Source organism: Trematosphaeria pertusa (assembly GCF_010094035.1).
Source record: "Trematosphaeria pertusa strain CBS 122368 unplaced genomic scaffold BU26scaffold_5, whole genome shotgun sequence".
Classification (NCBI taxonomy): domain Eukaryota; kingdom Fungi; phylum Ascomycota; class Dothideomycetes; order Pleosporales; family Trematosphaeriaceae; genus Trematosphaeria; species Trematosphaeria pertusa.
This window is the reverse complement of record NW_022987216.1, coordinates 1,520,617-1,544,264: the sequence shown is the minus strand read 5'-3', so window position 1 is coordinate 1,544,264 and position 23,648 is coordinate 1,520,617. Positions and strand designations below refer to the sequence as shown.

At 54.0% G+C, this 23,648-nt stretch overlaps 12 protein-coding genes across 12 annotated transcripts; 10 read left to right on the top strand and 2 right to left on the bottom strand.

Moving 5' to 3' along the window:
- The first annotated feature begins 132 nt into the window (after positions 1-132).
- Positions 133-1,585, top strand: BU26DRAFT_517820 (alpha/beta-hydrolase). Its single transcript, XM_033828670.1, has one exon. It carries the CDS (start codon positions 204-206, stop codon positions 1,281-1,283), a length of 1,080 nt encoding a protein of 359 aa, XP_033686095.1. The 5' UTR covers positions 133-203; the 3' UTR covers positions 1,284-1,585.
- A 181-nt stretch (positions 1,586-1,766) lies between these two features.
- BU26DRAFT_563038 (uncharacterized protein) lies at positions 1,767-3,161 on the top strand (the record flags this gene model as incomplete). Its single annotated transcript, XM_033833107.1, has 1 exon — positions 1,767-3,161. The coding sequence occupies one exon, from the start codon at positions 1,767-1,769 to the stop codon at positions 3,159-3,161; it is 1,395 nt and encodes a 464-aa protein (XP_033686094.1).
- An 853-nt stretch (positions 3,162-4,014) lies between these two features.
- BU26DRAFT_481577 (SET domain-containing protein) lies at positions 4,015-5,271 on the top strand (the record flags this gene model as incomplete). The annotated part of the gene is made up of 3 exons (XM_033825736.1): positions 4,015-4,523; positions 4,582-4,920; positions 4,975-5,271. 3 exons carry the CDS (start codon positions 4,015-4,017, stop codon positions 5,156-5,158), a joined length of 1,032 nt encoding a protein of 343 aa, XP_033686093.1. The 3' UTR covers positions 5,159-5,271.
- A 799-nt stretch (positions 5,272-6,070) lies between these two features.
- Positions 6,071-7,162, top strand: BU26DRAFT_423657 (uncharacterized protein; the record flags this gene model as incomplete). Its single annotated transcript, XM_033823523.1, has 2 exons — positions 6,071-6,457; positions 6,536-7,162. 2 exons carry the CDS (start codon positions 6,071-6,073, stop codon positions 7,160-7,162), a joined length of 1,014 nt encoding a protein of 337 aa, XP_033686092.1.
- A 619-nt stretch (positions 7,163-7,781) lies between these two features.
- On the top strand, positions 7,782-9,735 carry BU26DRAFT_517818 (S-nitrosoglutathione reductase). Its single transcript, XM_033828669.1, has 6 exons — positions 7,782-7,872; positions 7,944-7,958; positions 8,198-8,312; positions 8,435-8,570; positions 8,624-9,270; positions 9,327-9,735. The coding sequence occupies exons 1-6, from the start codon at positions 7,849-7,851 to the stop codon at positions 9,542-9,544; spliced, it is 1,155 nt and encodes a 384-aa protein (XP_033686091.1). The 5' UTR covers positions 7,782-7,848; the 3' UTR covers positions 9,545-9,735.
- Positions 9,736-9,827: 92 nt separating this feature from the next.
- BU26DRAFT_517816 (uncharacterized protein) lies at positions 9,828-10,218 on the top strand (the record flags this gene model as incomplete). Its single annotated transcript, XM_033828668.1, has 2 exons — positions 9,828-9,868; positions 9,946-10,218. 2 exons carry the CDS (start codon positions 9,828-9,830, stop codon positions 10,139-10,141), a joined length of 237 nt encoding a protein of 78 aa, XP_033686090.1. The 3' UTR covers positions 10,142-10,218.
- A 1,283-nt stretch (positions 10,219-11,501) lies between these two features.
- BU26DRAFT_563034 (HET-domain-containing protein) lies at positions 11,502-13,396 on the top strand (the record flags this gene model as incomplete). The annotated part of the gene is made up of 2 exons (XM_033833106.1): positions 11,502-13,160; positions 13,214-13,396. 2 exons carry the CDS (start codon positions 11,502-11,504, stop codon positions 13,394-13,396), a joined length of 1,842 nt encoding a protein of 613 aa, XP_033686089.1.
- Positions 13,397-13,958: 562 nt separating this feature from the next.
- On the top strand, positions 13,959-15,227 carry BU26DRAFT_423430 (FAD/NAD(P)-binding domain-containing protein; the record flags this gene model as incomplete). The annotated part of the gene is made up of 2 exons (XM_033823510.1): positions 13,959-14,873; positions 14,925-15,227. The coding sequence occupies 2 exons, from the start codon at positions 13,959-13,961 to the stop codon at positions 15,225-15,227; spliced, it is 1,218 nt and encodes a 405-aa protein (XP_033686088.1).
- A 635-nt stretch (positions 15,228-15,862) lies between these two features.
- BU26DRAFT_276078 (uncharacterized protein) lies at positions 15,863-16,363 on the top strand. The gene has a single exon (XM_033821451.1). The coding sequence runs from the start codon at positions 15,967-15,969 to the stop codon at positions 16,228-16,230; it is 264 nt and encodes an 87-aa protein (XP_033686087.1). The 5' UTR covers positions 15,863-15,966; the 3' UTR covers positions 16,231-16,363.
- Positions 16,364-17,462, bottom strand: BU26DRAFT_276091 (uncharacterized protein). The gene has a single exon (XM_033821452.1). It carries the CDS (start codon positions 17,325-17,327, stop codon positions 16,497-16,499), a length of 831 nt encoding a protein of 276 aa, XP_033686086.1. The 5' UTR covers positions 17,328-17,462; the 3' UTR covers positions 16,364-16,496.
- A 445-nt stretch (positions 17,463-17,907) lies between these two features.
- On the bottom strand, positions 17,908-20,131 carry BU26DRAFT_592162 (kinase-like protein; the record flags this gene model as incomplete). The annotated part of the gene is made up of 3 exons (XM_033834827.1): positions 17,908-18,682; positions 18,743-19,986; positions 20,041-20,131. 3 exons carry the CDS (start codon positions 20,129-20,131, stop codon positions 18,035-18,037), a joined length of 1,983 nt encoding a protein of 660 aa, XP_033686085.1. The 3' UTR covers positions 17,908-18,034.
- Positions 20,132-21,639: 1,508 nt separating this feature from the next.
- Positions 21,640-22,794, top strand: BU26DRAFT_603562 (uncharacterized protein; the record flags this gene model as incomplete). The annotated part of the gene is made up of 2 exons (XM_033835439.1): positions 21,640-21,743; positions 21,795-22,794. The coding sequence occupies exons 1-2, from the start codon at positions 21,706-21,708 to the stop codon at positions 22,792-22,794; spliced, it is 1,038 nt and encodes a 345-aa protein (XP_033686084.1). The 5' UTR covers positions 21,640-21,705.
- Between the last annotated feature and the right edge of the window lie 854 nt (positions 22,795-23,648).

Genomic DNA, 23,648 nt, shown 5'->3' with positions numbered 1-23,648 from the left:
AGCGAGCACCGAGATGCGAGAATCTAGCATCGTACAGCTAGACATTATAGGAATAGCTTTATGTAAAGCTGAGTAAGCCGACCTACTTTGATTATCCCTTCCTCTTTGCGTCACCTTCCCACCCCGCAATACCTTGATGCCTCTTAACTGGCGTGACTACCCCAACGGACTTTCCTCCTCACCTCCATAGCTCCACCATAAACATGGACTCCTCAGATGCTCTCCATGTCCCTCACAGCCGCGAAGTCTTCTACACCGGCGGAGAATACACCGTCATCCCCGACAACCCATCTTCGTCCACAACAACATCGCAATACATGCTCAATCAAATTTACGTCGAAAAACTCACGCCCCTCCACCCCACCGCATCGCGGCCCTACCCGCTCATCTTCATCCCCGGCGCCGGCCAAACAGGCACCAACTTCCTCGACACTCCGGACGGACGTCCAGGCTGGGCCAATTTCTTCCTGTCCCATGGCTACACCGTGTACCTTACCGACCAGCCGTCGCGCGGCCGATCGCCGTGGCATCCCTCGGTTGGGTCCATGCACGCGTTTAGCACCGCGGACCTCGAGAAGCTGTTCACTGCGTGCGCGTCACATGATCTCTGGCCGCGGTCTAGAACACACGCGCAATGGCCCGGCACCGGCAAGGCCGGGGATCCAATCTTCGATAGGTTCTTTGCGAGCCAGGTGCAGTATCAAGCCGACAGGAAGATCTCTGAGGCGCAGAACGCGAGCGCATATACGAAGCTGATGGATGAGGTGGGCGAAGCGTATCTTGTGACGCATTCGCAAGCCGGACCATATGGGTGGCGAGTTGGGGATGCGCGGCCGCATCTAGTCAAGGGGATTGTCGCGCTAGAACCAGGCGGTCCTCCATTCGAGAATAAGTTTCCGCAAAAGAGCGGTAGAGTGAGAATCTGGGGGATTACGGATCTGGAGGTTGAGTACGATCCGTCCGCGGGACCCAACGCTGAGTTCCTTGAGACGGTGAGGATACGGGCAAAGGATTCCCAATGCATGGACTACCTGCTGCAGAAAGAACCGGCGAAAACGCTGAAGAACTTGTCGCAAGTGCCCGTGTTGGTAGTGACGGCTGAAGCAAGTTATCATGCGCCGTATGACTACGGAACGGTAGCTTATTTGAGGCAGGCGGGAGTGCAAGTCGAGCATATGGAGTTGTGGGAGCAGGGTATTAGAGGGAATGGGCATATGTTCTTCATGGAGCGGAATAATTTCGACATTGCGGAGAGAGTTCTGAGGTGGCTGAATGAGCATTGAGGGGATCCTGAGACTGGGTGGGCCCCACTGGCGTGGAAAGAGGTGGCTTCAAAACCGTAATTAGTGTCCTCGCGACGGTACTGATGTTCTGTAAGGAGGAGACGATTGTGGGCGAACACCACTGTGTGCGACTTCCTCGCGCTAGAAATCCGCTCAAAGATCTGACAGTAATTGTGGAGACCCCCGTGATTGGAGCGGTGAAGAATGCCTCGAGGAGATGGTTGGGTATATGGTGCGAGTATATGACCTGGGTTGTTGTCAGTTGGAACTATGGTTTACGGAGTGGTGCAATAATGTAAAAGCGATTCGCGCCCAACACACGTGCCCAACACCCACATCAACACCGAAATTTGTGCTGACTATCGCCAACGCCACATTTCACTCTTTCCTTACCTGCTTTCATTCCAGTTTTAGCCTCTTAGTATAATCCAAAATAACACTTTTGCTCTTCATTCTACTTTGCCATGCGAGGCGGTAATAAGGATGTCGGCGCCTCAATCCAATGAAAATCCGCAGCCCAACATACGACTTGAGAGCGTGGGAGGTTGCAGCTCGGTGCTAGACAATGCACGCAGTAGCACGTCCAAGGGCTCCATTCCGAGCCCAGCAGAGACGGAGGAGGGTCCCGGTCGAAATAAGGCTATCGGTCGGCGAGTAAGAAGGATACGAGTCGGGCTGAAGGCCGTCTTCAAGAGTAGTATAAAACGCAGGGTTACGAATAAGGAGGCCAGGAATGCTGGCGCTCGGTCGGCTACTGTCCGAGAGCAATCGCGAAAAAACAAGAAGCGGACTCTGGTCCAACAAGTCCACCGCTTGAAGGCCCGCCTCCTCTTCAAGAGCAACAGCTACTTTAGCGGCATATACTCCCTCCCGGTCGAACTCGTCTTTCTCATCATGAACTACCTCGGCTTCGTCGACCTCTTCTGCCTTGCGATTGCTAGCCGACGCTTCTACCCGATCGTTACGAGCGTACTCAGCCAGCTCCACCCTACGCAGCAGGAACAAGACCATCTCGCCCTCCGGCTCGAGACAGACTGGCAGTATGCGCATATCCGGACACTGTGGTGCTCGAATTGCAAGATCGACCATGGAAAGTTTTACTTCAGGCGCGGACAGATGCTGCTCACTGATTCCGAGCGTGTATGCTTCGGAGTTGAGGGAGTATTCAGGCTGTGCCAACACAAGACCTTTACCTTCGATGAGCTCTTGAACACCATCGCAGGTCAGCCGGGCATAGAAAAGATGCGCTGTTGGCCATGTCGCGCAATAGTGCGGCAGTACTCTAGTCCGGATCAAGTGCGGGCATCGTTCAGGGGGAAGCTGTTCCCTGTGAAGCTCGAAGAGGCGGTGACCTGCGACCGTGTGCGGCGAGCTCTCCAGCCACTCGCAAGGCTTGACAAGATGATGTGCCCGCACTTGAGCATCCCAGGCCTTGAGCTCTTTGAGCGGCTCGTCGCGAATGCAATAAGTGAGCCGGCGAATGGAGGGCGGGCCGACGACCATGTGTTCTACCCGGCGTTCTGCAAGCCCGCTGTGGCCGCGCGGTGCCGTTACACCGGCTGCGACACCTCGGTGTGGCTCTTGAGAGATAAGAGAGCGGTGAAGATGGGTATCCGAAGGAATTTGGGAGCCATGAAGACAGTGACCGATGAGAGGTGGATGGCACAGCTGGTTTCACCTCAGCATCGGCTTATAGACGGTGTAGAGGTAGACAGAGGGGCAGAGGGAGAGCAAAAGGAAGCAGTGCCGGACCCACCCGGGGGTATCCTGCGAGGTCGTGCACAAGAGCGGCGTTTCCGGTGGATGCTTTGGGCGCAAGACATGCGAAAGCGGGAGCAGACGGTGGAAGGTTGCAGCGGGCACTCCATCTTTTCTTGATTTGTCAATGTTGCTTTTGGTTATCTGGACTCTCACGGTGTGGAATTCTTCGGATAGAACGACGTGCGCAACAGCTACCCTGGAGGCCCTCGCGGGTGCGTGCAATGGACGAGCCAATCTTACTTGTACGGCGAGCCCTTAGATCCGGAGAATTCCCTACCGCAAGAGCTGGAGTGTTGAAGTGATTTGATGCGATTCGAAGATAAAGGTGGAGGTGAGAATGTGGGGTGTCCTTTATCCTTTGTGGCTACGGATATCAGCGCTCGGTGCAAGAAGGAAGGCGCGGCTCACGATTCACGACCTCATGACACCCATCCTCACCCCACCACCACCCGAGCGGTTTTCTCGTCGTGATATTAGCCTTCGCTTCAGGTGCGGCTCCGATAATGGCGAGTCCTATTTGCTCGCCGACTGTGCCCGCCACACCGACAAATACGCCTCTCACCGACTCTTCTTGCGGAGCAGCGACCCCCATTAGAGCCAAAGCTCAAACTTACTTCCCGCCCCCCGACGACCGTTATCCTTCTCTTGTAGGATCTTCTTCAGTTTCTCTCGGTTCATCCCCCAACTCTTCACTCAGCACAGACGCGAGCGACACGATGTCTGGCTTGCTTGAGAACTCTCCTTCCAGCTTGGGTGAACGACTAGCCGCTCTGGAGATTGCTTCGCCAAATGGAAAGAAATGTGCCGGAGAAGAAGCGAAGGTTTCGGTCCACATTGGGCTCAAGGCTCCAGGTATTGCAACTATTCCAGGCCTGACAGGAGGCACTTTTGCTAGGGCACCGGAGATGGCTAAATTGGAGCCGGGTCTGCCTAAGTTCCCTGTATCTCAGCACTGCTGCGTCGGTTCAATATGGAAGGCCACGAAGCAAACCTGAGTCTGATAAGAGAGCTGCTGACACTCAAAAATCCAGAGAACGACTACTATGAGACTCGATTTATCCCCGGGAAAGGATACGGCTGCTTCGCCATCAAGCCCCTCAAGCGCGGTACCCGAATCCTCGCCGACTCGCCGCTCCTAATCGTTCCCATCGGCCACTATCTTCAATCGGACATTGAGGCGGCCTTCGAGAAGCTGTCATCAGCGGAGAAAACCCTGTACTTCAGCCTCCACTCGGGCCATGGGCAAGATCCGAGGAACTGGCCTGATAAGATCCACCCCGAGGTGGCGGGCCGGGAGCGCCAGAGAATCAAGGAGCAGCACAACGCGAGGGTGGCGAAGGAGCCATCGCTGATCAGCATCTTCCAGACGAACTGTATGGAGCTCGGAAAAGGCGCCGCCGTCTTTCCGAACGCTGCTCGGTTCAACCATTCATGCTGTCCAAATGCATGCTTCAACTGGAATCCAGCCATCCACAAGGAGTAAGCCAAACGGTTATAAAAACACCAAACACATTTGCTAATCATCTTGCCGCCTCAGAACGATTCATCTCATGAATGACGTTGGCGAGGGCGAGGAGATCACCATCTCATACTGCGACATGATGCACGAGAAGACGCTGCGTGCATGGGAGCTCAAGCACTACGGGTTCTCCTGCGACTGTCCAGCTTGCAACGGAGACGAGGATGATGCGAACACGTTCGCCCACAAGAGTGCGGAGCGGCGATACCGGATTGCGGAGCTAGAGCGTGACACTAGGTTCTTTCGGGGCGCCCGCTTGGAGGAAGGAGCGAAGAGGCCAGAGTTCATAATGCGCATGCTCGAGCTGGCGAAGTTGCACAAGGAGGAGGCAGACTACTCAGTCCGCCTGGCAAACATGTGAGTTTCGTATGGCAATTGGTGACCGGACAGAACGGCGCTGAATATCGGCAGATATCTCGATCTTGCATTAGTCTGCGAGGCAACCGGAGACTACGAGCATGGTCGGAGCTGTGCCTCGAACGCAGTAAAGGTTAAGCGGGAGTGCCAGGGCAGCGATTTTCCGGATTACGAGAAGTACAAGGAGGTCCTGAGGCGTATCAACATCAAGTACAAGGCGCAGCTTTTCACAAAGTAGATAATCTTGAGGGGAAACGGCTGCGTTTCGGGGGCAGAGATGAGAGAGACAAGACTGCAGCTCTGAGCTTTGAGGGACCTCGGACAGCTCGTCCGAGGAGGGCGATTCTTCAGAGGGGGTGATGAAAAGCGTCGATGGGCTTCGGTGTCGCCTATATATCTGCCTGATTCTGTCGGCATTGAGGTCTTTGATAGAGGCATTCAATATGAAACTGTGATAGTTCTTCAGCAATTGAATTAACGGCGTGTTGTTATGACACCTGGGCAGCAAAGGAGATATTTCCGCGCTAGCTCTAAAAAGGAAAGGCCACTCTTAGCGCCAGATGCCACCCCTGTCCGCAAGTGAAACACAACTGAAGCATGACAGCGGGTCTCGCACTTCACTCATCAATCGCGCTCTCTCTCAGTCGAAAACGCCTCAGTCGTGTGAGGCGGCGGCTGTGGCCTGCAAGCTACCAGAAGCCAAATGAGGATGCGAGATATGCGGCGCTCGACTGGCTTTTCGCTAACAGAAGGCGCGAAGCGTGAATCAGGGACGAGCTCAGATAGCCACTGACGTAGCTGACTGTCCCTGCGTTGGAGGCTTTTTGAAACTTGTCGCATGCGCAGCTCTTCATGGACCCTTTTAAGCTCCAGCTCATGCCCAGACTGCTAACCCACAAGGAAATTTGTGAATTCAGCGCTTCGAACAGGTGCTTGCACGTCAGAGTTGAACACTACAGCTGCACTTCACAGATCGCGTCTGCTGCGCCCCGTCGCTACTCCCCGCTGCTACTCCCCGCTGCTACTCCCCGCTGCTACTCTCCGCCTCACCAACCTTCTAGCGCTGCGACAGCACACCCAATTCTCCGGCTTCGCAGCCCGCGACCCTCGTCCGCGCTGACGACTTCTCTACAACCGCCCCGACCGCGCAATGGACACCTCAAACCCCCAATCGGCGGATCCGACAGTCCCCTCCACTACAGCTCCCGCATCGCAACTCTCTGCGAAGCCTCCTACACCGCCGCCTTCACAATCGGGACCAGATCCCAAGATCTCAACCTCCGCCGACACTCCAGATGCGACGACACCCCCCTTCTCGCCGTCGAGCACAACGCCCGTGCTAGAGAAGCAGGACCTGGACTTCACGGGCAATGTGGAGGTCAACAACGATCTGCCGACAGAGAAGGACCTTAAGCGGGTAGACGACCTGCTGGTGCTGGACGCGCAGGGACAGAGCAGGCCGTTCAGGGACCTGTACAAGGGCGAGGGTGTTGCGCCTAGACAGATGATCATCTTCGTTCGGCATTTCTTTTGCGGTGTGAGTACTCCTCTTGTATCGAGCTCAGATGTTAGGATGTATGCGCGCAAGGACGAAACGCTAACATTCACTCTCCAGAACTGCCAGGAATACCTCCGCGAGCTCTCCGCATCCATAACCCCCGAATCGCTCCTCGCACTCCCCGAGCCGACCTTCATAACCGTTATCGGCTGCGGCCGCCCAGACCTGATCGAGATGTACTCCCAAACAACCTCGTGCCCGTTCCCGGTCTACGCGGACCCCACGCGAAAACTGTACGACTACCTCGGCATGACGCGCACGCTCGACCTGGGCAAGAAACCTAGCTACATCCAATCGAATCTCTTCGTCACGTCCGTACAGTCCATTCTCCAAGGCCTGAAGACCGGTGGCAACGCGCTAAAGGGCGGAGACATCAAGCAGGTGGGCGGAGAGTTCTTGTTCGAAGACGGAAAGTGTGTATGGGCGCATCGTATGCGGAATACTAGAGACCATGCAGAGATTACAGAGGTGAGAGAGGTGCTGGGCCTCGAGGACAAGAAGCCGCCGATGAGGAAGAGGTGGAGTCACGGAATAAAGATGATGAAGGAGAAGGAGGGAAAGGGAAGGAGTGCGAGTTGGGGCAGAGGACGGAGTAAGAGTAAAGGCGCCAAAGACAAAGAGGGGAGCAAGACGCCGGAGATGGTTGAGGAGGAGGCCAAGCCGAATAGGCAAACGACAGTATGATCTTTCCGGACACAAAGACATCGTTGGGAATGCGGAATGAAGGGATCTCGGATAGAAGGTTTCACATTGGTTGTAGAGGCATAGTATCATAGGCGATGGATATACGAATGTCCTGGGGGTTCTTGCTGGGCACGGCTGAGCTTATGGGCATATGCTGCAGGATCGCATCTGTGGCGTTCTCTGGCTTTATTCTGCGGCATACCACTTTCCAATGCGAATCTGTTTCAAACTTAGTCGTTTTCGATTGCACCCTTCTTCCGTATATGCCACCCGAAACTGGAAATCCCTTCCGCAACGTTCGCCAAGCCCCCTCTACACAACCCCACTTTGGGTGAAGTTCCCCGGGCTCCAGCGCCGGAGGAACTAATTGTAAGCAAGATGCTCCAGGTTCGCTAGGTAATCACTAGTAGATGTTGAGGCTCCGAATTTAGCACGAGTTTGAGGCGCAAAGGGCGAGAGTCGCGCGAGACTGTTGCGGCTCAAGTCCGGGAAGGAGGGGTATGGAGGGGCAGTGGTGACGCCAGACCAGACCCCACATCTGGAATAAAAGATATCTGCCGCCCGCCCAAAGTTCGGGACCTCTGCTTTCTGCTCAATTACTTTACACAACTCGTGGACACTCAACCTTCGTCTCCCCTCAGCTTCATCTCAATTGTCGAAGGAAACAAGCTAGAAAAGTCATCACGATGCCTGCGGATACCGTTGGAAAGGTAAGGAGCTACCCCGCCCATAGCATCAAGCTCTGCTTTGATGGAATGAAGATGTACTGACTTCTGGCTAGACAATTACCTGCAAGGTGCGTTCGAAGCGCTTTCCGGTCTCCCTTCTCCCACTCCAGCCTTTTCCTCACGCCTCCTGTGCGTCACCTCCCTTCACGAGCGGCTGCGGGGTCTAGCGTGCGGATCCGCAAGCTTGGGTATCCACAATACATTGGCGCACCGGGAGATGAGAGCATGATGAGCGAAGGAAATATCGATACCGGATACCGGTGGAAGATGAAAGAATCGGGCCGAATCAATACTGACTGGCATGTAGGCGGCCGTCGCCTGGGAAGCAGGCAAGGACCTTAGCATCGAGGATGTTGAGGTCGCACCACCGAAGGCACATGAAGTCCGCATCGAGATCTACTACACTGGTGTCTGCCATACCGGTACGTTGCCAACCCGCTCCCGTCGAGGCACCTCGTCTGTCAGCTGCAGAGAATTTGAAGCTTTAGATATACTTTTGAGGGTCAGGACTTGGTTTGTGGAAATAGATGCTGACTCCCATCAGATGCATACACTCTCTCCGGCAAGGACCCTGAGGGCGCTTTCCCCATCATCCTCGGGCACGAGGGTGCTGGTATCGTCGAGTCGGTTGGTGAAGGCGTCACGAGCGTGAAGCCTGGCGACCATGTCGTTGCGCTATAGTACGTTCTCGACCTATTGGACATCTCCTTTGAACTTCTGTTGACACACCCAGCACCCCCGAATGCCGCGAATGCAAGTTCTGCAAGTCCGGAAAGACCAACCTCTGCGGCAAGATCCGAGCCACCCAGGGCAAGGGCGTCATGCCCGACGGTACCTCGCGCTTCAAGTGCAAGGGCAAGGATCTCCTCCACTTCATGGGCACCTCCACCTTCTCGCAGTACACCGTCGTAGCCGACATCTCCGTCGTTGCCATCACAGATAAGGCCCCCATGGATCGCACCTGCCTACTTGGCTGCGGTATCACGACCGGTTACGGTGCTGCCGTCATCACTGCCGGTAAAGGCGGCGTTGAGAAGGGCTCCAACGTTGCTGTCTTCGGTGCTGGCTGCGTTGGTCTTTCTGTCATCCAGGGTGCTGTGAAGAATGGCGCGGGCAAAATCATCGTCGTTGATGTGAATGATGGGAAGGAGCAGTGGGCGAAGAAGTTCGGCGCTACGGACTTTGTGAACCCGACAAAGCTGAGTGGCCAGTCCATCCAGGAGAAGTTGATCGAGATGACCGACGGTGGCTGCGACTACACCTTCGATTGCACGGGTAACGTCAATGTCATGCGTGCGGCATTGGAGGCTTGCCACAAGGGATGGGGAGAGTCGATCATCATCGGTGTCGCTGCTGCCGGACAGGAGATCTCCACACGACGTACGTTTTCACCTCCCTTCCGCTATCTTAGTTTTCTTTGCTAATGCTCATAATAGCCTTCCAACTCGTCACCGGCCGCGTCTGGAAAGGCTGCGCCTTTGGCGGTGTCAAGGGCCGCACACAGCTCCCCGACCTCGTTGACGACTACATGAACGGCAAGCTCAAGGTCGAAGAGTTCATCACACATAGGCAGCCCCTCGACAAGATCAACCAAGCTTTCGCGGATATGAAGGCTGGTGACTGCATTCGGTGCGTGGTCAATATGAGGGAGTGACTAGGTGTGGATAGAGCGAGATTGTGAGTTGAGGCGAGGCGTTGTGTGGGTGAGTTGAGGCGAGCATGGGGTGGCGTTGTTAGAGACTGTAAATGGGAGAGGCAGAGCGATCTGTGGGGCTGAGGTTGGGCTCTTTCGATGTGTATGTATTTTTGGACTACCGTATGGGACGAGGAGGTTGGCGACTGTGGGCGTAGAAAGGGTAATGGGAAAAGCGTCCTATGTATCAAAGCCGTCCGAGCTCGGGCTTCATGCCACGCATACTATTCCAAGGTTCCTAGCTATGAACACGTGGCCCGAAGGCGAACATCAGATGAAGCAAAGGTATATAAACCCACCTTCTCTTCGCTTCTTCTCTACGCTTCTCCGCAGGCCTTCTTGGGCACTAAAATATCCACTAGGAAGGCCATGGTCTTCCCCGGTCTCAGGGCCTTTAAAAGAACATCGTCAGCCCTCCATGGTTCGTTTCTGGCTGTGAGTCAAAAACTGGCTCAGCGTCCCGCTAACGGGTGCCCGGTTCGGGACCTGCGGCGATACAAGTTGACGGGAGTCGCCATGTGGCTTGGAATCATACTGCATGAAAAGTTATTAACTTAACCGCATTAATTGGCAGGGCTCGGCTATGTGGAGTGGAAATGGGATGAAGGAAAGGTATAAAAGCAGCTTCTTCCGCTCTTCTTCTTCTCTTTCTCTTTCTCTACGCATCTCTCCACGGCTCTTATCGAGCACTAAAGGTTAGGAAGAAAGGGTGCTATGGGGTGGCTTAGCTTTCAGGCTCTCGTCTGGCGTGGAAGTCTAAAATCAAAGAACCTATCGGGACATGTGCGGTCCTTTCCGAAGGGTTGGCAAGCTGACGATTATGGGGAGGGAGGCTGGCTGCTTACAGGCTTGGGATCTGGGCGTGAAGATAAGTGGGAAGGTGGGGGTTTAGGGCTGTGGGAGGAGCTGTTGTTTGTATTGTGGAAGGAGCAGATGAGATGATGAGAAGGTATATAAGCCCGCCTTTCTTCGCCTCTTCTGCAGTTCTTCTTTACGCTTTTCCTCAGCCAGGTTTGGATACTAAAATTTTCAACTTTAGCGGGCATGGTCACTAAAAAGCGTAACTCCATCGACGCATGGGTGCGCTCCCGTGCGGGAATCTAAAAATAAGATGAATGAAACCGAATGTGGTGTGTCTTCCCAGCCTGGCTAGATACTTCCCTACAAGTTTGGCAGTGTGGTCTGGAAGCTGAGGCGGTGCAAAAGTGAGGACTGGAATGGAGGGAGGATTGAAGCGTGAGGAGGGGTCTGCAGGCGGCGGTGATGGTGATGGTGATGAGCACTGCGCATGGCATCGTGTCTCGAAGAGCCTTCTGGTGATGCTGATCCGGCTTCCATTGGTACAGTTCTAGTGTATTTGGCGCCCGAAAGATGGGATGGGGCAAAGGTATATAAACAGCCCCTCTCAACTCGTCTCTCTCAAACCCCAAGACGCAAGGGCAATGATCGGTTTCCTGGGACATTTCTCTCATACTTTACTCTGGCCTACATCTCTCTTGTGCGTACGCTAAGTTATTACCCGGCAACATCTGAAATGGCAATGCGAAGTAGCAGATGCCCAGGTGGTCTAACCGTTTTCGATTCTGCCAGTTAGGTACTGGAGAACGCGCAGGTGATGTTGCATGGGTCTTGCGTGTGTGAGCATGGAGAACTGCAAGGACGTACAATGACGTCATCAGGCCCACCAAAGGAGTACATCTCCTAGACGTCCTCCGCGAAGAGCACGTAGAAGTTCGCAGCGACCATGACACGACCTTTTTGCGAAAAGTGCGCTGCTATCAGTCTAACCTCATTACGCGCGCGATATTCGCATTATGCAAGAATCAACCGACTCCTGCGTTCGGCTCGAACCTGCCCACTATGCTCTCTGATCGTTCGGTCTGTGGTTCTCTGGGCTGGACCACACTCAGTCGAGAACATGGAAGCTCTCACCAAGTCTGAACCGGATGAAATATCGATCCTGTTTCATGCCGCACTCAAGCAGCAGAAACTTGATGTTGACCGCGGGGTCAAAATAAGTCTTGACTATACAAGGGCTTCGACAGGAATGGTATATATCCGAGGTATCGGAAAGCTGGCCAGCTTGGGGAGAGAAATAGATGCGGTATTGGGGCGATTGAGGGCTTTCACAGGAGCCGCATGCAGGTCTTACTTCATTATTCGTTCGTTGGATTCTGACAGCGTTGCAGCGATCGACGGCATACCCAGCGGACGCAAGATAGCTCAATCGCCTGATACTGGCTCACTTGTTACCCTGATACGACGATGGATGGAAGAATGTCGAACCGCACATGATGTATGCAACCCACTACGTGGGGACCATGGGCATCATCCTGAACCGGAGCTCCCAACGCGAGTACTAGATGTTACGGAGGCTCAGTCTTCAGGAACCGTGCGGCTCTGGGAAACAAACAAAGCACGTCACCACTATATTGCACTAAGTCATCGATGGGGCGGAAGTACTCCAATCAAAACACTACAGGACAACTACAACCAGCGGCTAGACGGCTTCTCTTTCAGTCAACTCCCTCAAACCTTCCAGGATGCATGTACCGTTGCCTGCAAACTCGGCATTCGTTATGTTTGGATAGATTCACTCTGTATCATTCAAGACTCGACTGAGGATTGGCGCCGGGAGGCGGCGAGAATGGGAGATGTGTACAAGAACGCCACTCTCACATTCGCAGCCACCGCAGCACAAAACAGCGACGCCGGGTTCTTGAGATCTAGGCATCTCGCTGGGCACGCTCAAATTCCCGTCAACAGTCATCAAGACGGTATGACTGGCGACCTCGTCTATCTTGACCTTGGAACCTACCGAAACCTAAGAGATGACGTCGACAACCGTGAGCTCAATCATCGAGGCTGGGTTCTACAAGAGCGAGTGCTTGCCCCACGCACGCTACATTTCTCCCACACGCAGGTCTACTGGGAATGTTGGACGCACCAGCTCCGCGAAGACGGACAGCAACCTCGTCGGCAGAAGCCCAAAAGTCAGACGTTTCCTACCCTACTTTCGCCGTCTTCGACATCTAAATCTACGCTTTCGGAGACACCAAAGCAGTGGTTCCAACTACTAGAAGCATACACCGCCTCCGAGCTCACCTTCCAGTCTGATAAGCTGGTCGCTATTGGCGGCCTTGTGCAGAGACTCGGCTCTCAGACCGGGCAGAAATTCATCAGAGGACTCTGGGGAGACTCCTTCTATGAAGGCTTACTGTGGGTCAGGTCCACTCCGCAAAGCCTGGAACGCATTCCCGAAGCCGAAGCTCCATCTTGGAGTTGGGCGAGTTGGAACGGCGCAGTAGGACATGTCACGCTAAACACGAAGTATGCGAACTATAAGGGAGTGAGGTATGAGGACGATGATGGGGGCTTGCGCTTGAGAGGAAATATATACGCGCTTGATCCCAGCCGCAGCATCGTCGTGGAACGCTCTACCATTCGACCACCGGAATTACTAAGGTGCTCATCGATGGTAGACGAAGTCAAGATCGACGGGGCATACGAAGGCTGGACTGTGCTGGATCAAGGCGAGGACTTCAATATGAACGAGACGTTCTGGGTCATCTGCGCGGTATCTCTCTCTTCGCTGGAGTCTTGGGGCGAATGGCTGACCTGCGCTTCTAGCTGTTCGAAAACTTATCTGCAAATGGCCAATCAGCCTTAGAGCACGACCTAGAGAAGAAGCAACGTCGAATATGCCTCCTCGTACGGAAAGTTGGGGTGAAGGCGTATGAGAGAGTTGGCGTTGGTCATATTCACGGCCATAATCGGTTACTATTGCGGCATGAAGACGCTGTGATCAAATAGTCTCGAGGGCTTACTTCTAATGTGCTTCGGCTAGCCTATGTCACGGCCCGGAATCTTGTATGGTTCCCATCAATTTAATGATTTTGTGCCAGCATAGAAATGCGACATACGTGAGCGTGTGCTGCTAGAGTTCGGCCGGGGAAGCCGAAGAGAGTTAGCGCAGCGCTAACCGTATATTGCTTAGCCTATTTTGGACACACTACTCTCCGGCCTCACGTGCCGTCACCTCTCGCCCGCACCACACCTCGCACTTCACAAAAAGAGTGACGCGTCGCCATGACCAGATTCTCGATCTGGCGCACGGAGCTCGCGAATAACGTTCACAACTGTCCAACAATAGCACTTCAGCTCAGCGGTCGCTGCAGAGACGGCGTAAGCCACAACGCGTCTCTCGCATTCTTCGCGATGGCGTCGCGACTGCGCAGCCATGTGCAATTCTGGTGGTATAAGAAAAGCGAAGCTTTTTCCCCTCTACGATCATCAAGGCTTGTTTGAAGAGATTATATGACCTTACGACATTTCCAAATTTCCTATCCTCCCATCCTTCTACCGTCCAACCACAATGCCAGTCCAGCGCGTTATCATCATTGGAGGCGGCATCACCGGTGTCGCAGCCGCGCTCGCACTCACTCGACACAACGGCATGACCTGTTCGGTCTTCGAGATCAGGTCCGAACCTGCTACGATCGGCGGAGCGATCGGTTTGACCCCGAAAGCGTTGCGGTATCTAGATCACCTCGGCGTTCTCTCTCGGCTCCAATCCAAGGGCTGCGAAGTCAAGAAGATTGACATTATATCCCATCGCACGGGCCATGGACTGGGCACGATCGACTTCGACCACCCGGGGAAGTTCAAGCATCGTGGTCTACGTGTCATGCGGTTCCAACTTCTTGAAGCAATGTTGGAGACTCTGGAAGAGCTTGGTGTCAAAGTGCAATATGGCATGAAAATAGAATCCGTCATGGAAGAGGGGGAAGTGATCACTGCGACGTTCGAAGGCGGATGCACAGTCAAGGGCCACATTCTACTCGGATGCGATGGGATTCATTCGGCCGTTCGCACAAACTTCATTCAGCATGATCGGAAACCAGAGTACACTGGCATCGCAAACGCCTACGGATTTGTGAACACCCATGACTTGCCGCAAGAGCTTCCAATTGAGTCAACGGCGCTCTACTCTGGACGATTTGGTTCCTTGCTGCTAGCATACACCGAGCCGACGAAATCGCGCTTGTACTTCTCTGCCGTTATGCGTGCCGAGGACGTTGGCAGCCGCGAAGGCTGGACAGTTAAAGGCCAGGACCAGAAAGCCCTCAAGTCCGATCTTTTGAGACGTTTCTCAACTCCGACACTACCGTTCCTAGGAAAAATCCTCCAGAGAGCAGATGCATTCACGCTGTACCCTGTTTACCGACTTCCCGAGAACGGTGTCTGGAGCTCCCATCGTATGCTCCTACTTGGAGATGCAGCTCATGCTGTAAGTGATTGACTTTCCGTCACCCCCCTCCTCTCGCTCACCCCGTTACAGATGCCACCGCAAGGCGAAAGCGTCGGGCTGGCCCTCGAAGACGTCCTCCTTCTCTCCCGGATCCTTGATCTCCATGAAACGAGGGCGGTTCCAGAACTGTTCAAGGGCTATGACAGCTTGCGGAGGTCGCCCGTCAATGCTGCCGTTAAGGAAGCGAATTTCGGTTTTGAGACAATTCAAGACCGTGGGTGGCTGACTACTATCGCTATGGAGTGGCTCACATGGGCCTTTCTTAAGTGGCGAGCGTCGCGCAAAGAGCAGGAACTGGCCTCGGACGTACGAGATATTCCCTTATGCCTCTAACCGATGCTTGTCAATTTCGAAATCGCTGAACGAGTCCTGACCGTGCAGTTTCGGATCCAGATCCCCATAGTAAGCCGCGTCTACCCGCGGCCTCGTTTTGCCAATCTCATCCCGGAGTTCGACCAACGTCGGCCTATCACTTTGCTGGAATGCTAAGCAGCGTGCGACAAGGTCCTTCAACTCTTCATCATATACCCAGTGTGCCGGAAATCGACTGCTTCTAAGTAACTCCTCGCGCTTAAATGCTCTTGTGGCAACCGCAGTCGTCCCATCATCTAGGCAAGGTCCGTTGGGGCAATGTTGGTGCGTTATGAGGGTGAAGATCACAGCGCCAATGCTCCACACGTCTGTCTTCTCGTTGATCTTGATGTCTTCTCGACAGTTAAGTTGCGTTTCCTGGATCAGTTATCAGTAGTAATACCTGCTTGTGCAACTTGGTACATACCGGGGCATATCTGTTATCGTCGGCCGGCAGTTTATATTCTGAGGGGTTGTCTCTCTCGCGCTTGGACACGTATGGATCAGTGTTGAGCTCGTAAAAGGCTCGTCCGAAATCAGCAAGAACCACCCGAGGCCACTATCTCACGGTCAGTATTCCCTGTTATGTGTCGAAGGAGCACACCAATTGTGGCGCTCTTACAGCTGAGTCTATGTCAACGTCTTCCTCCTCCCTTTGGTCTAATAGGACATTCGAAAAATGGAAATCGTTATGCACCTATGGCATGGTTAGAGACCCCAGATGAATTCCGAGGCAACATTGAAAGTCGCTACATACCATCGGTTTCCAGCCCTCCTTTGGCTCATCCAGCCCACCCTGCCAAAGTATGAGGCAGGCGTCCACCAGCTCCGCGAAAACATACCAAATGAACGGCTCGGGCAATCGTTTCACCCGGCTCCAGGCATGCTCATCCGCCAGCTCGAATCGGTCCTGCATGGCCCCGAACAGATCGCCTTTCGCGCACAGTTCAAGATACAATCTGTACCGCCGCCGCCGCATCATTAACCTGTATCCTCGATGGCGAATAAGACTACGATGGGAGACACCGCTCCGCGTGCTATCGACTATCTTGTGGATGCGGATTTCACGCGGAAGTCTACCACGCCATTCTCGTGGGTGCTCCCCTAGCGTGGCGGTACGGTTAGCAAATGTTCGGTATTCGTTCCCAGACTTGAGTTGGCTTACAATCTTTTTCCTGTGGCTGGCACTCCTTGCCAACCATACGCTACAACGCTGTCAGCAAATGCCTAACTCCATGGCCGCCTCCCAGGCTAGCAAGTGCGAGTGAGGCTTACGTCTATAATGGTATTCGTATCATCTACTCTCACCCATAGCCCCGCGCTGCCATAGGACCCTTGGCCCAGGAATCTCACACCATGCCATCGACTTTCGTCGTCCGTCGGCCACATGTGTGGTCGTGATCTCATCCAAGCTACTCTATTTGCGTTTCTCTTCCGCTTCCATTCATTCTCCCGCTCTTCATACTGGCGGACGCCCTCACGCGCGTAATGTTCCTTGATAACCGGGTGCGGGTTATTCTTCTTCCAAAGCTGTGGCGGTTGCGGTAGCTCTTCGCGGTCGGGGTCGCGATTCCAAGGCGTTGCCGGCCAGAAACTATATGGGTACGTGTCTTTGGGGTTCTTCAGTTCTCGTTTCAGCGCTCTTGCTTCCCGGTAGCGATCTTGAGCTTCCTTCTCGGCTCGTTGCCGGTTGGCACGCTCGTCTGCGAGAAGGTCTTCGAGGTCTGCGAGCCTTTTCTTAAGTTTCTCGTTTTCGGCCTCTGCACTCTTGGCTTTGCGGTTGGGCGACTGCGGTGAGGCCGGGATACCTACGTCCACGCCTGAGTCGAAGTCGCCTTCCTCGCTCCCGATGTCCAAGCCCAAGTCCACCTCTTCTAGTGTTGCTTCTTCTCTTTCATGTACTTTGTCTTCCTCTTTCGCACCATTTGTGGCCGCGGAAGAAGCTTCCTCTTCAGCTGCCGCCACCAGCTGCTCCTCGGTCCAACCCCGCGGATTTTCATCAGTCTGCCTTCCAGACCAGAACCTCTCCTCCGCATCGTGCAATTCTGCTTCCGTAGGTGGCCTCTGGGGTACATCCTCCATTTGCCACGCCTTCGGATATTGTGCGGGTGCGGTTTTCGCTTGGATGTTAAACGGCTCGCGAAAGTCGAAGTCATTCTTCCACAAGTAACTAATCGCCCGTTCTCGCTCTTCTAGGCGGCGTTAGCTCTGACTGCAGTAGCCGAAGGCCTAGAAACCTACCCGCGGTCCATGTCGGGCGGTGTTGTCTGAGCCAGGCACGACCGACGGGAACCCAGTATGCGATAACTTCGGTAAACGGCGGTTCCAGTGGTGCGCCGGCTGCGCCGGACATGCTGGAATTATTCGATGGGACGTGCCGCATCGTGATGTACATAGTTGAGCAGAAAATTTCTCCCGCGGAGACTTGTGAAGATTTGTGCTTCGGGACAAAGAGTGCACGCAAACGGGAGTCTTGTGTCTTCGCTAACAAATCCTCAAAGATTTCTCGGCATGGCGTCTATTGAAACAATTAGCTTCTGCTTTGTTCGACGCCTCTTCGACCACGTGCGGCTCAGTGGCAATGTGCAAATATCGTGTGCGATGGTGAGCATTATCATTACATACAAAAGACCAAAAGCTAAAATTGCTAAACCAAATTGGAGGCGAATCAGAATGTGCCCTCGTGAAGGAAATCAGAGTCTATGGAGCCGGAGAGAATATCGCTTCTATTATTTCTCTCAATACTATGACTAAACCACCACAACAAGAAAGAAGCACCCTTATCCTCCTCAAGCTCGTCTTGGCATAGGCCCGCCAACCGAAGCGTCGAAACCTCGCATGTCTAACATGTTCAGAGGCGGTCTGGCATTCCACATTCTATGATCAGGCGGGTAGCAGTTGTCGACTTGGGCTTTCAAGGCGCGTAGCGTTGGCCTGGTATTGGCGTCGTACTCTAGACACTGACGTACTATCTCCTTCAATCTGTGTGGATAGTTCAGAGAAACAGGGAACGCAGCATACACCGGATGATCATTCAATACAGTGCGCTCAGTATTTGGCCCGGAGTTCCGGAACGCAATAGGGACGTACTTTCTGAGCTTGGTCTGTGGGTCTTCGTACTCTCTATCCTCTCTCAGAGGGCCATCGTCGGAGATCAGATTCACGATAAGGCACCAGATGACGTACCCGATGCCGAATACATCTGTTTTTTCGCCGATGGTGACCGGAGGTTGAAACTCTCGAGTCATCTCCTGGGACCTTGTCAGCTCTTGTTCAGTGGAGACGGGAAATTGTCGCCCTCGACATACTGGAGCATATCGACCATCAGCTCTCCCCTGCGGCATTATCCAATCGTCAGGGTTGTTAGACCACCCCGGTATTGCATTTTCGTTATCGTAAAATGCGAGCCCGAAGTCGGCAAGTACGATCCGCGGCCACTGTGTTCGATCCCGTCAGCAATAGTAATTTATCGAAGCACGACCCTATACCTGACTCACCCCATGTTTATCTTTCTCAGCTAGGAATATGTTTGTTGGATTTATATCTCGGTGCGTTATGCTTCGCCACCCTTTCATCCGGCCGCCGTCTACCTGCCCGTCTTGAAGCACCAGGCAAGCATTCACAAGATCCCGGAAAACATGCCAAATGAAATGCTCCGGAATATACGAATGCGCATTCCGCGGCAATCTATGCTTGATGTTTTGGGTACTCCAGAGCCGGTTCTGGGTGGTTAGAGCGTAGTGCAAGTCCATACTTTCGCAGTACTCCAGATACAGTCTGTACCTCCGTTTCCGCATCATAAGCCGGTAGCCATAGTGTCGAATCAGACTACGTGAGCCGGCATCTCGATCATTTCGTCTCTGGGAACTACCGACACGCCTATGGATTGCGATCTCCCTAGGAAGTCGATTACGCCAGTTCTGAGGGTCGCGCCAGGAGGCATTGGATATGGTAGTTTCTTTCACGACCATGCGCCGGCTCACGTTGCCATCTTTGTCCTCCTCGCACCACAGCCCAGCACATCCGTATCCGCCTCTACCTAGGAAGCGGACTCCATGCCAGTGGCGTTCGTCCTTGTCCTTTCTGTACGGCTTTGTAGCCATCCAGGCGGCAGCATGAGTTGTCGGATCGGGTGTTGGGCCAATATCATCCTCTGAGGGCCATGGGAGTTGTGGCCAGAAGCCATAAGGTACGCGGTCGACGTACGCTTGAGAGGCCGCTGCGGGAGCTTCGCCGTCTGAAGACCCGTTGACAATGGGACCTGGACCATCTTGGCCCCTTCCACGTCCCGAACCCATACCTGCAGCTGTAGCATCTATAGTAGCGCCTAAAGCTCCCCTCGCCGGAGGCGCATGACCTCTTCCAGCATGACCCCTTCCTGCTGGAGGGCGGGGAGGCATTACTGGGTGCGCACCGCCTACGGGAGGCAGATGAGCAGGCACTGCTGGAGGCGCTGCTAGAGGCGCTGCTGGAGGAGGCGCTGCTGGAGGAACTGCTGCTTGAGGTGGATGAACCGGTCCCGCTGGGGGACCCCTTACTCCATTCAGAAACGCCTGTACAGGCGCCGGAAGACCCCGTCCCTTCTTCACATTCGTGACATCATTCGCAGTGAACCGTATCGCTGGAATTGGATTAGGAACCGGTAGGCCGCGGGGCTGCGCTTGACCCGCGCATCCTCTGTACCAAGCCTGAGTCGGGGGGTCCCCCGCCCACAGTGCGGAGATGGCCCATCGTATCTCAGCTGCTGCGTGTTATTTCTGGTTGGGAAAAGGACATGTGGGGCTTGGAAACATACGAGTGCTCCATGTCGGGTAGTTCGCGCGTATGTATTGCGTTGCGTCGTGGTAGAAGTACTGGTAGTCGGTATTCCATGGTGGTCCAGGCATTGCGCGTAAGTTTTCTCGGTATGTGCGTCCTTCCCTCAATTAGATGCTAACTGGATTAACTTTTCTAAATGTTGCTGCTGGTTTTCGGGAATTTGTTAGACTATTGTGGTAGCCTGCTGAGTCCTTTGTGCTAGAGACAAAGCAGCGCCGCAAATGGAACTTGCAAGAGGTTTGGCGGGGAATCCGATACGACAAAGAGCTGTAGTTGCATGGCGACTAACCTCTGACATGGGCTTCTATTCTTGACTTCCCTACTGCGCGCCATTTCTCTTGGTCATCGTTCAGCAGCAGAGTCAGTCGCGTCCCCGCGCTACACTTGTCGACGATTAACATCTTAGCAGTTGCAAGTAACTCAATGAAAGTAACTCATTGAAACAATGACTGGAGCGCTGCAAAGGAGACGTTTCTTCGGGAAGACACGTCAAAAGGACGCGTGGATGTCAAAATGTACTGTCATCTTGTCTCATCTGGAACATTTCCACCCATGAGCTAAGCCCCTTCCGCACTAGCCCTTCCGTACAGCTCAACACCAGGCGAACCTCAGTTCCTGAACTCACAATCAACCCGATTCTCCCACTTTCACTGTTGAGCATAGTAAGAGGAAGGGGAAAAGAGGTACTCTCGCATTGCAGTAGATTCAAGCGGGATCGGAGGCGGAAGCGCCGTCAACTTATTTAAAGTCGGTCGAACGATGCAGTGAGAACTCAATCGCGCCCTTGATCGAACAGTACACTGACGTGTGTTCGAGGACCCGGGGTGTGAGCACCTCCCCTTCGATGACGTGGGTTTTACTTTGAAGGGCATGATCGGATGATCTTGGTCAGAGGCGGCTCCGCAGCCCGAGTCCGGAGTGGACCTGGATAACAGAGAGCCCCAGAAGCAAGGCAGAAGCTCCAACAGCGACTGAAAAAGCTAGGCGAGCTCGAGAACGAGACTAATGCGTTGTCCAATTCGTCGCGCCAAATTCCATCTGTAGGAGCAGCTACAAGGCATGGGTCGGCGTATGGACTACCCGCCTACCCGCCCTTGGACTTGATAAAGAGCACGGACATGTTCAGAACCACATTGGCATGAAGAAGCCCAGCATATAGAAGGAACCACTCGAAGGATAATGTCATGACGTCCGACATTGGGTAACCCGTACAACCATCGCAAGGTCTGCTGATTAGGAATTCCTTGCGCTCCCGTGGCTATGTCGACTTTGATATATGTCGACTTTGATATATGTCGACTTTGATATATCTCGAGTACGTTCTCCATTAGGCAGCTTTTCTCTCTGCCAACTCGCAGCGGGCGGGTCGACACTCAACACCCGCTACAGATTCACCCGCCTCCATACACGCTTTGTCTTCGCCTGATCCAAAAAGCTAGTGCGTGCTGCAATGAGCAGGTCAATGTCGGGTGCGTGAGGCATGGCAACGGCCCAAGCGCTAGGCAACGACAGCTTTCACTCCACGATGTTGTTGGTGATACGGTCCGCCAGCCTAGGCGCTTACCGATATCATCGCATTCTGCGTTGAGCTGAAAAGAAAATCAACGACGGAAGGAGCCAACTCCGCATCTCGACGCCCTCGATGTCTCCAACCCGCCCCAAACACCATTCTCCCAAAGCGTAAAACCCCAATCCCAAAACGCCCTCCATCCAAATCTAACCCGCTATCAGCAACAACAACAACACCAACAACGCCAACGCCACTATAACAATCCACCTCTTCGCCAACCCCTCAACCCCAACACAGCACACCGTATACACCCTCCCCGCCTGCTCAATCCGCACCTCGGCCTACCTCCAAGCGCGCCTCCCCCCCAGCTTCAACCCCTCATACCCCACCATTCATCTCTACTGGCACGGCGCCCCCATAATCTTCACCCTCTACCTCGCCTTCCTCCGCACGCGCACCATCTTCACAACCTCAGAGCTCTCCTCTTCCTCCAAAGACCCTCCTGTTCCCGCTAGCCCTAGCACGTATTCCGACTTCCTCGACCTGCTGTGCTGCTGGGGCCTCGGGAAAGCGCTCGAGGACGAGGTGTTCCAGGATATGGTTATGAGCGATACTATCAAGCGCCTGCAGCTGTGGGACGGGAGTAGAAGTGGAAGTGGGAAAGATGACGGCGCCGCATGTCCGCTTGTCCAGTGTCTAACGCCGCTCTTGGTCAGCTTCGTGTGGCGAGAGACGGAAGAAGACGGGAAAGCCTCCGTATTGAGGAAGTTAGTCGTTGATGCTACAGCGAGATTCGGGCGAGTTAGAGACTTTGAAGGGTTCCTGCAAGGCGATGGGTATCCGCTTGCGTTCATCCGGGCCTTGCTCGTTGCGATGGCGAAGGAGCGAGATAGGTGGAGTGCTTCGTTAAGCGACTTCAGCACTAGCAGCCCTCCTCCTCCTCCCTCGGGCTTCGATCCAGAGAGTCGGACTCCACCCTTGGGGCCTGGAGGCTGGTTCAACGACACCCCATCTCCGTCACCGCCTCCATTCTTCGACGCGAGCGGTATTCTGGCTCAGCAGCCATGCCGGATCCTTCTAAATGGTTCGGCGAGCCCGGAGAATGATGGAAGGAGAGTGAGATTCGAATTGAATGGCGTTTCCTCGAGCTTTCCGGAGGATAAGTGCGCATACCACCTACATCGGCAGAACAATCGACCATGCTGGAGGGCTGGACTTTAAGCGCTTGCAACTGACGCTCACCAGGAGGATATGGGACGCAGTGTTGAAAACAGAGTCATCTCATGAGGAAAAAGAAAATGGGGAACCTTCTTCCTGGAGGTCTTCGGAGTCCTATTGCTTGCTGAGCTCCGAGCACCTGTGCTAGCCAATTGGATACACCTCACATTAGGGATGTGATATGATACCGAAATTATCTGGGATTTAGCTGTTCTGGAGAGGGCAGAACCTAGCTACTGATCACGCATCCTGAAGAACGTCGACCCTTATTGTATGATAGAGCATAGATAAACCCCCATGCCGATCCAAGACCCTAGCCTGTGTCTGATCGCACAACCTAGTCCATATTGGCCAACAGAGTCTCATAACGGTTCTTCCAGTAGGCAACCTCGCCGTCGGCAACGCCGTTGGATTGAGCTGATGGGCCTTGGCCGGAAAGCTTCTGCTTCAGCTCGTCGTTCTCCTTTCGGAGCTGGTCAGCTTGTTTGTACAGAGGGAGCATATCCTTGTACTCCTTGTACGAACGCTGTGATCACGTCAGCCATATGAACCAATTACGCCAATGGGCAGGAGGATCGAGTGGGCTTTGGTTCGCCCGTTGAATTCCTTCAGATTGATGCTTACCTTTGCCAGATCAGTCCACTCCCCCAAAGCTTTCTCCAGGCGCGTCTTCTCATTCTCGGCTTCGGACAGGCGATTCTGGAGACCTTCAATCTCCTTCCTGGTAGTGGCCAGGGTGGCCGAATCGCCGGCAACGGGGGCGGCAGGCTTGCTCTGAAGTCCTTGAACGGTGGCAAGCAACTTGGCATTCTCTCCCTTGAGGATGGAGAAGGCCGCCGAGACCTTCTTGTGCTCGG

Excerpts from the sequence above, each read along its gene's own strand:
- BU26DRAFT_517820 (XM_033828670.1), top strand. The coding sequence starts at position 204 with ATGGACTCCTCAGATGCTCTCCATGTCCCTCACAGCCGCGAAGTCTTC.
- BU26DRAFT_276078 (XM_033821451.1), top strand. The coding sequence starts at position 15,967 with ATGAATTCCGAGGCAACATTGAAAGTCGCTACATACCATCGGTTTCCA.
- BU26DRAFT_276091 (XM_033821452.1), bottom strand. The coding sequence starts at position 17,327 with ATGGAGGATGTACCCCAGAGGCCACCTACGGAAGCAGAATTGCACGAT.
- BU26DRAFT_517818 (XM_033828669.1), top strand. The coding sequence starts at position 7,849 with ATGCCTGCGGATACCGTTGGAAAG. Across the intron at positions 8,313-8,434 it reads CACTGGTGTCTGCCATACCG|ATGCATACACTCTCTCCGGC; the intron begins GTACGTTGCCAA and ends GACTCCCATCAG. Across the intron at positions 8,571-8,623 it reads GACCATGTCGTTGCGCTATA|CACCCCCGAATGCCGCGAAT; the intron begins GTACGTTCTCGA and ends TGACACACCCAG.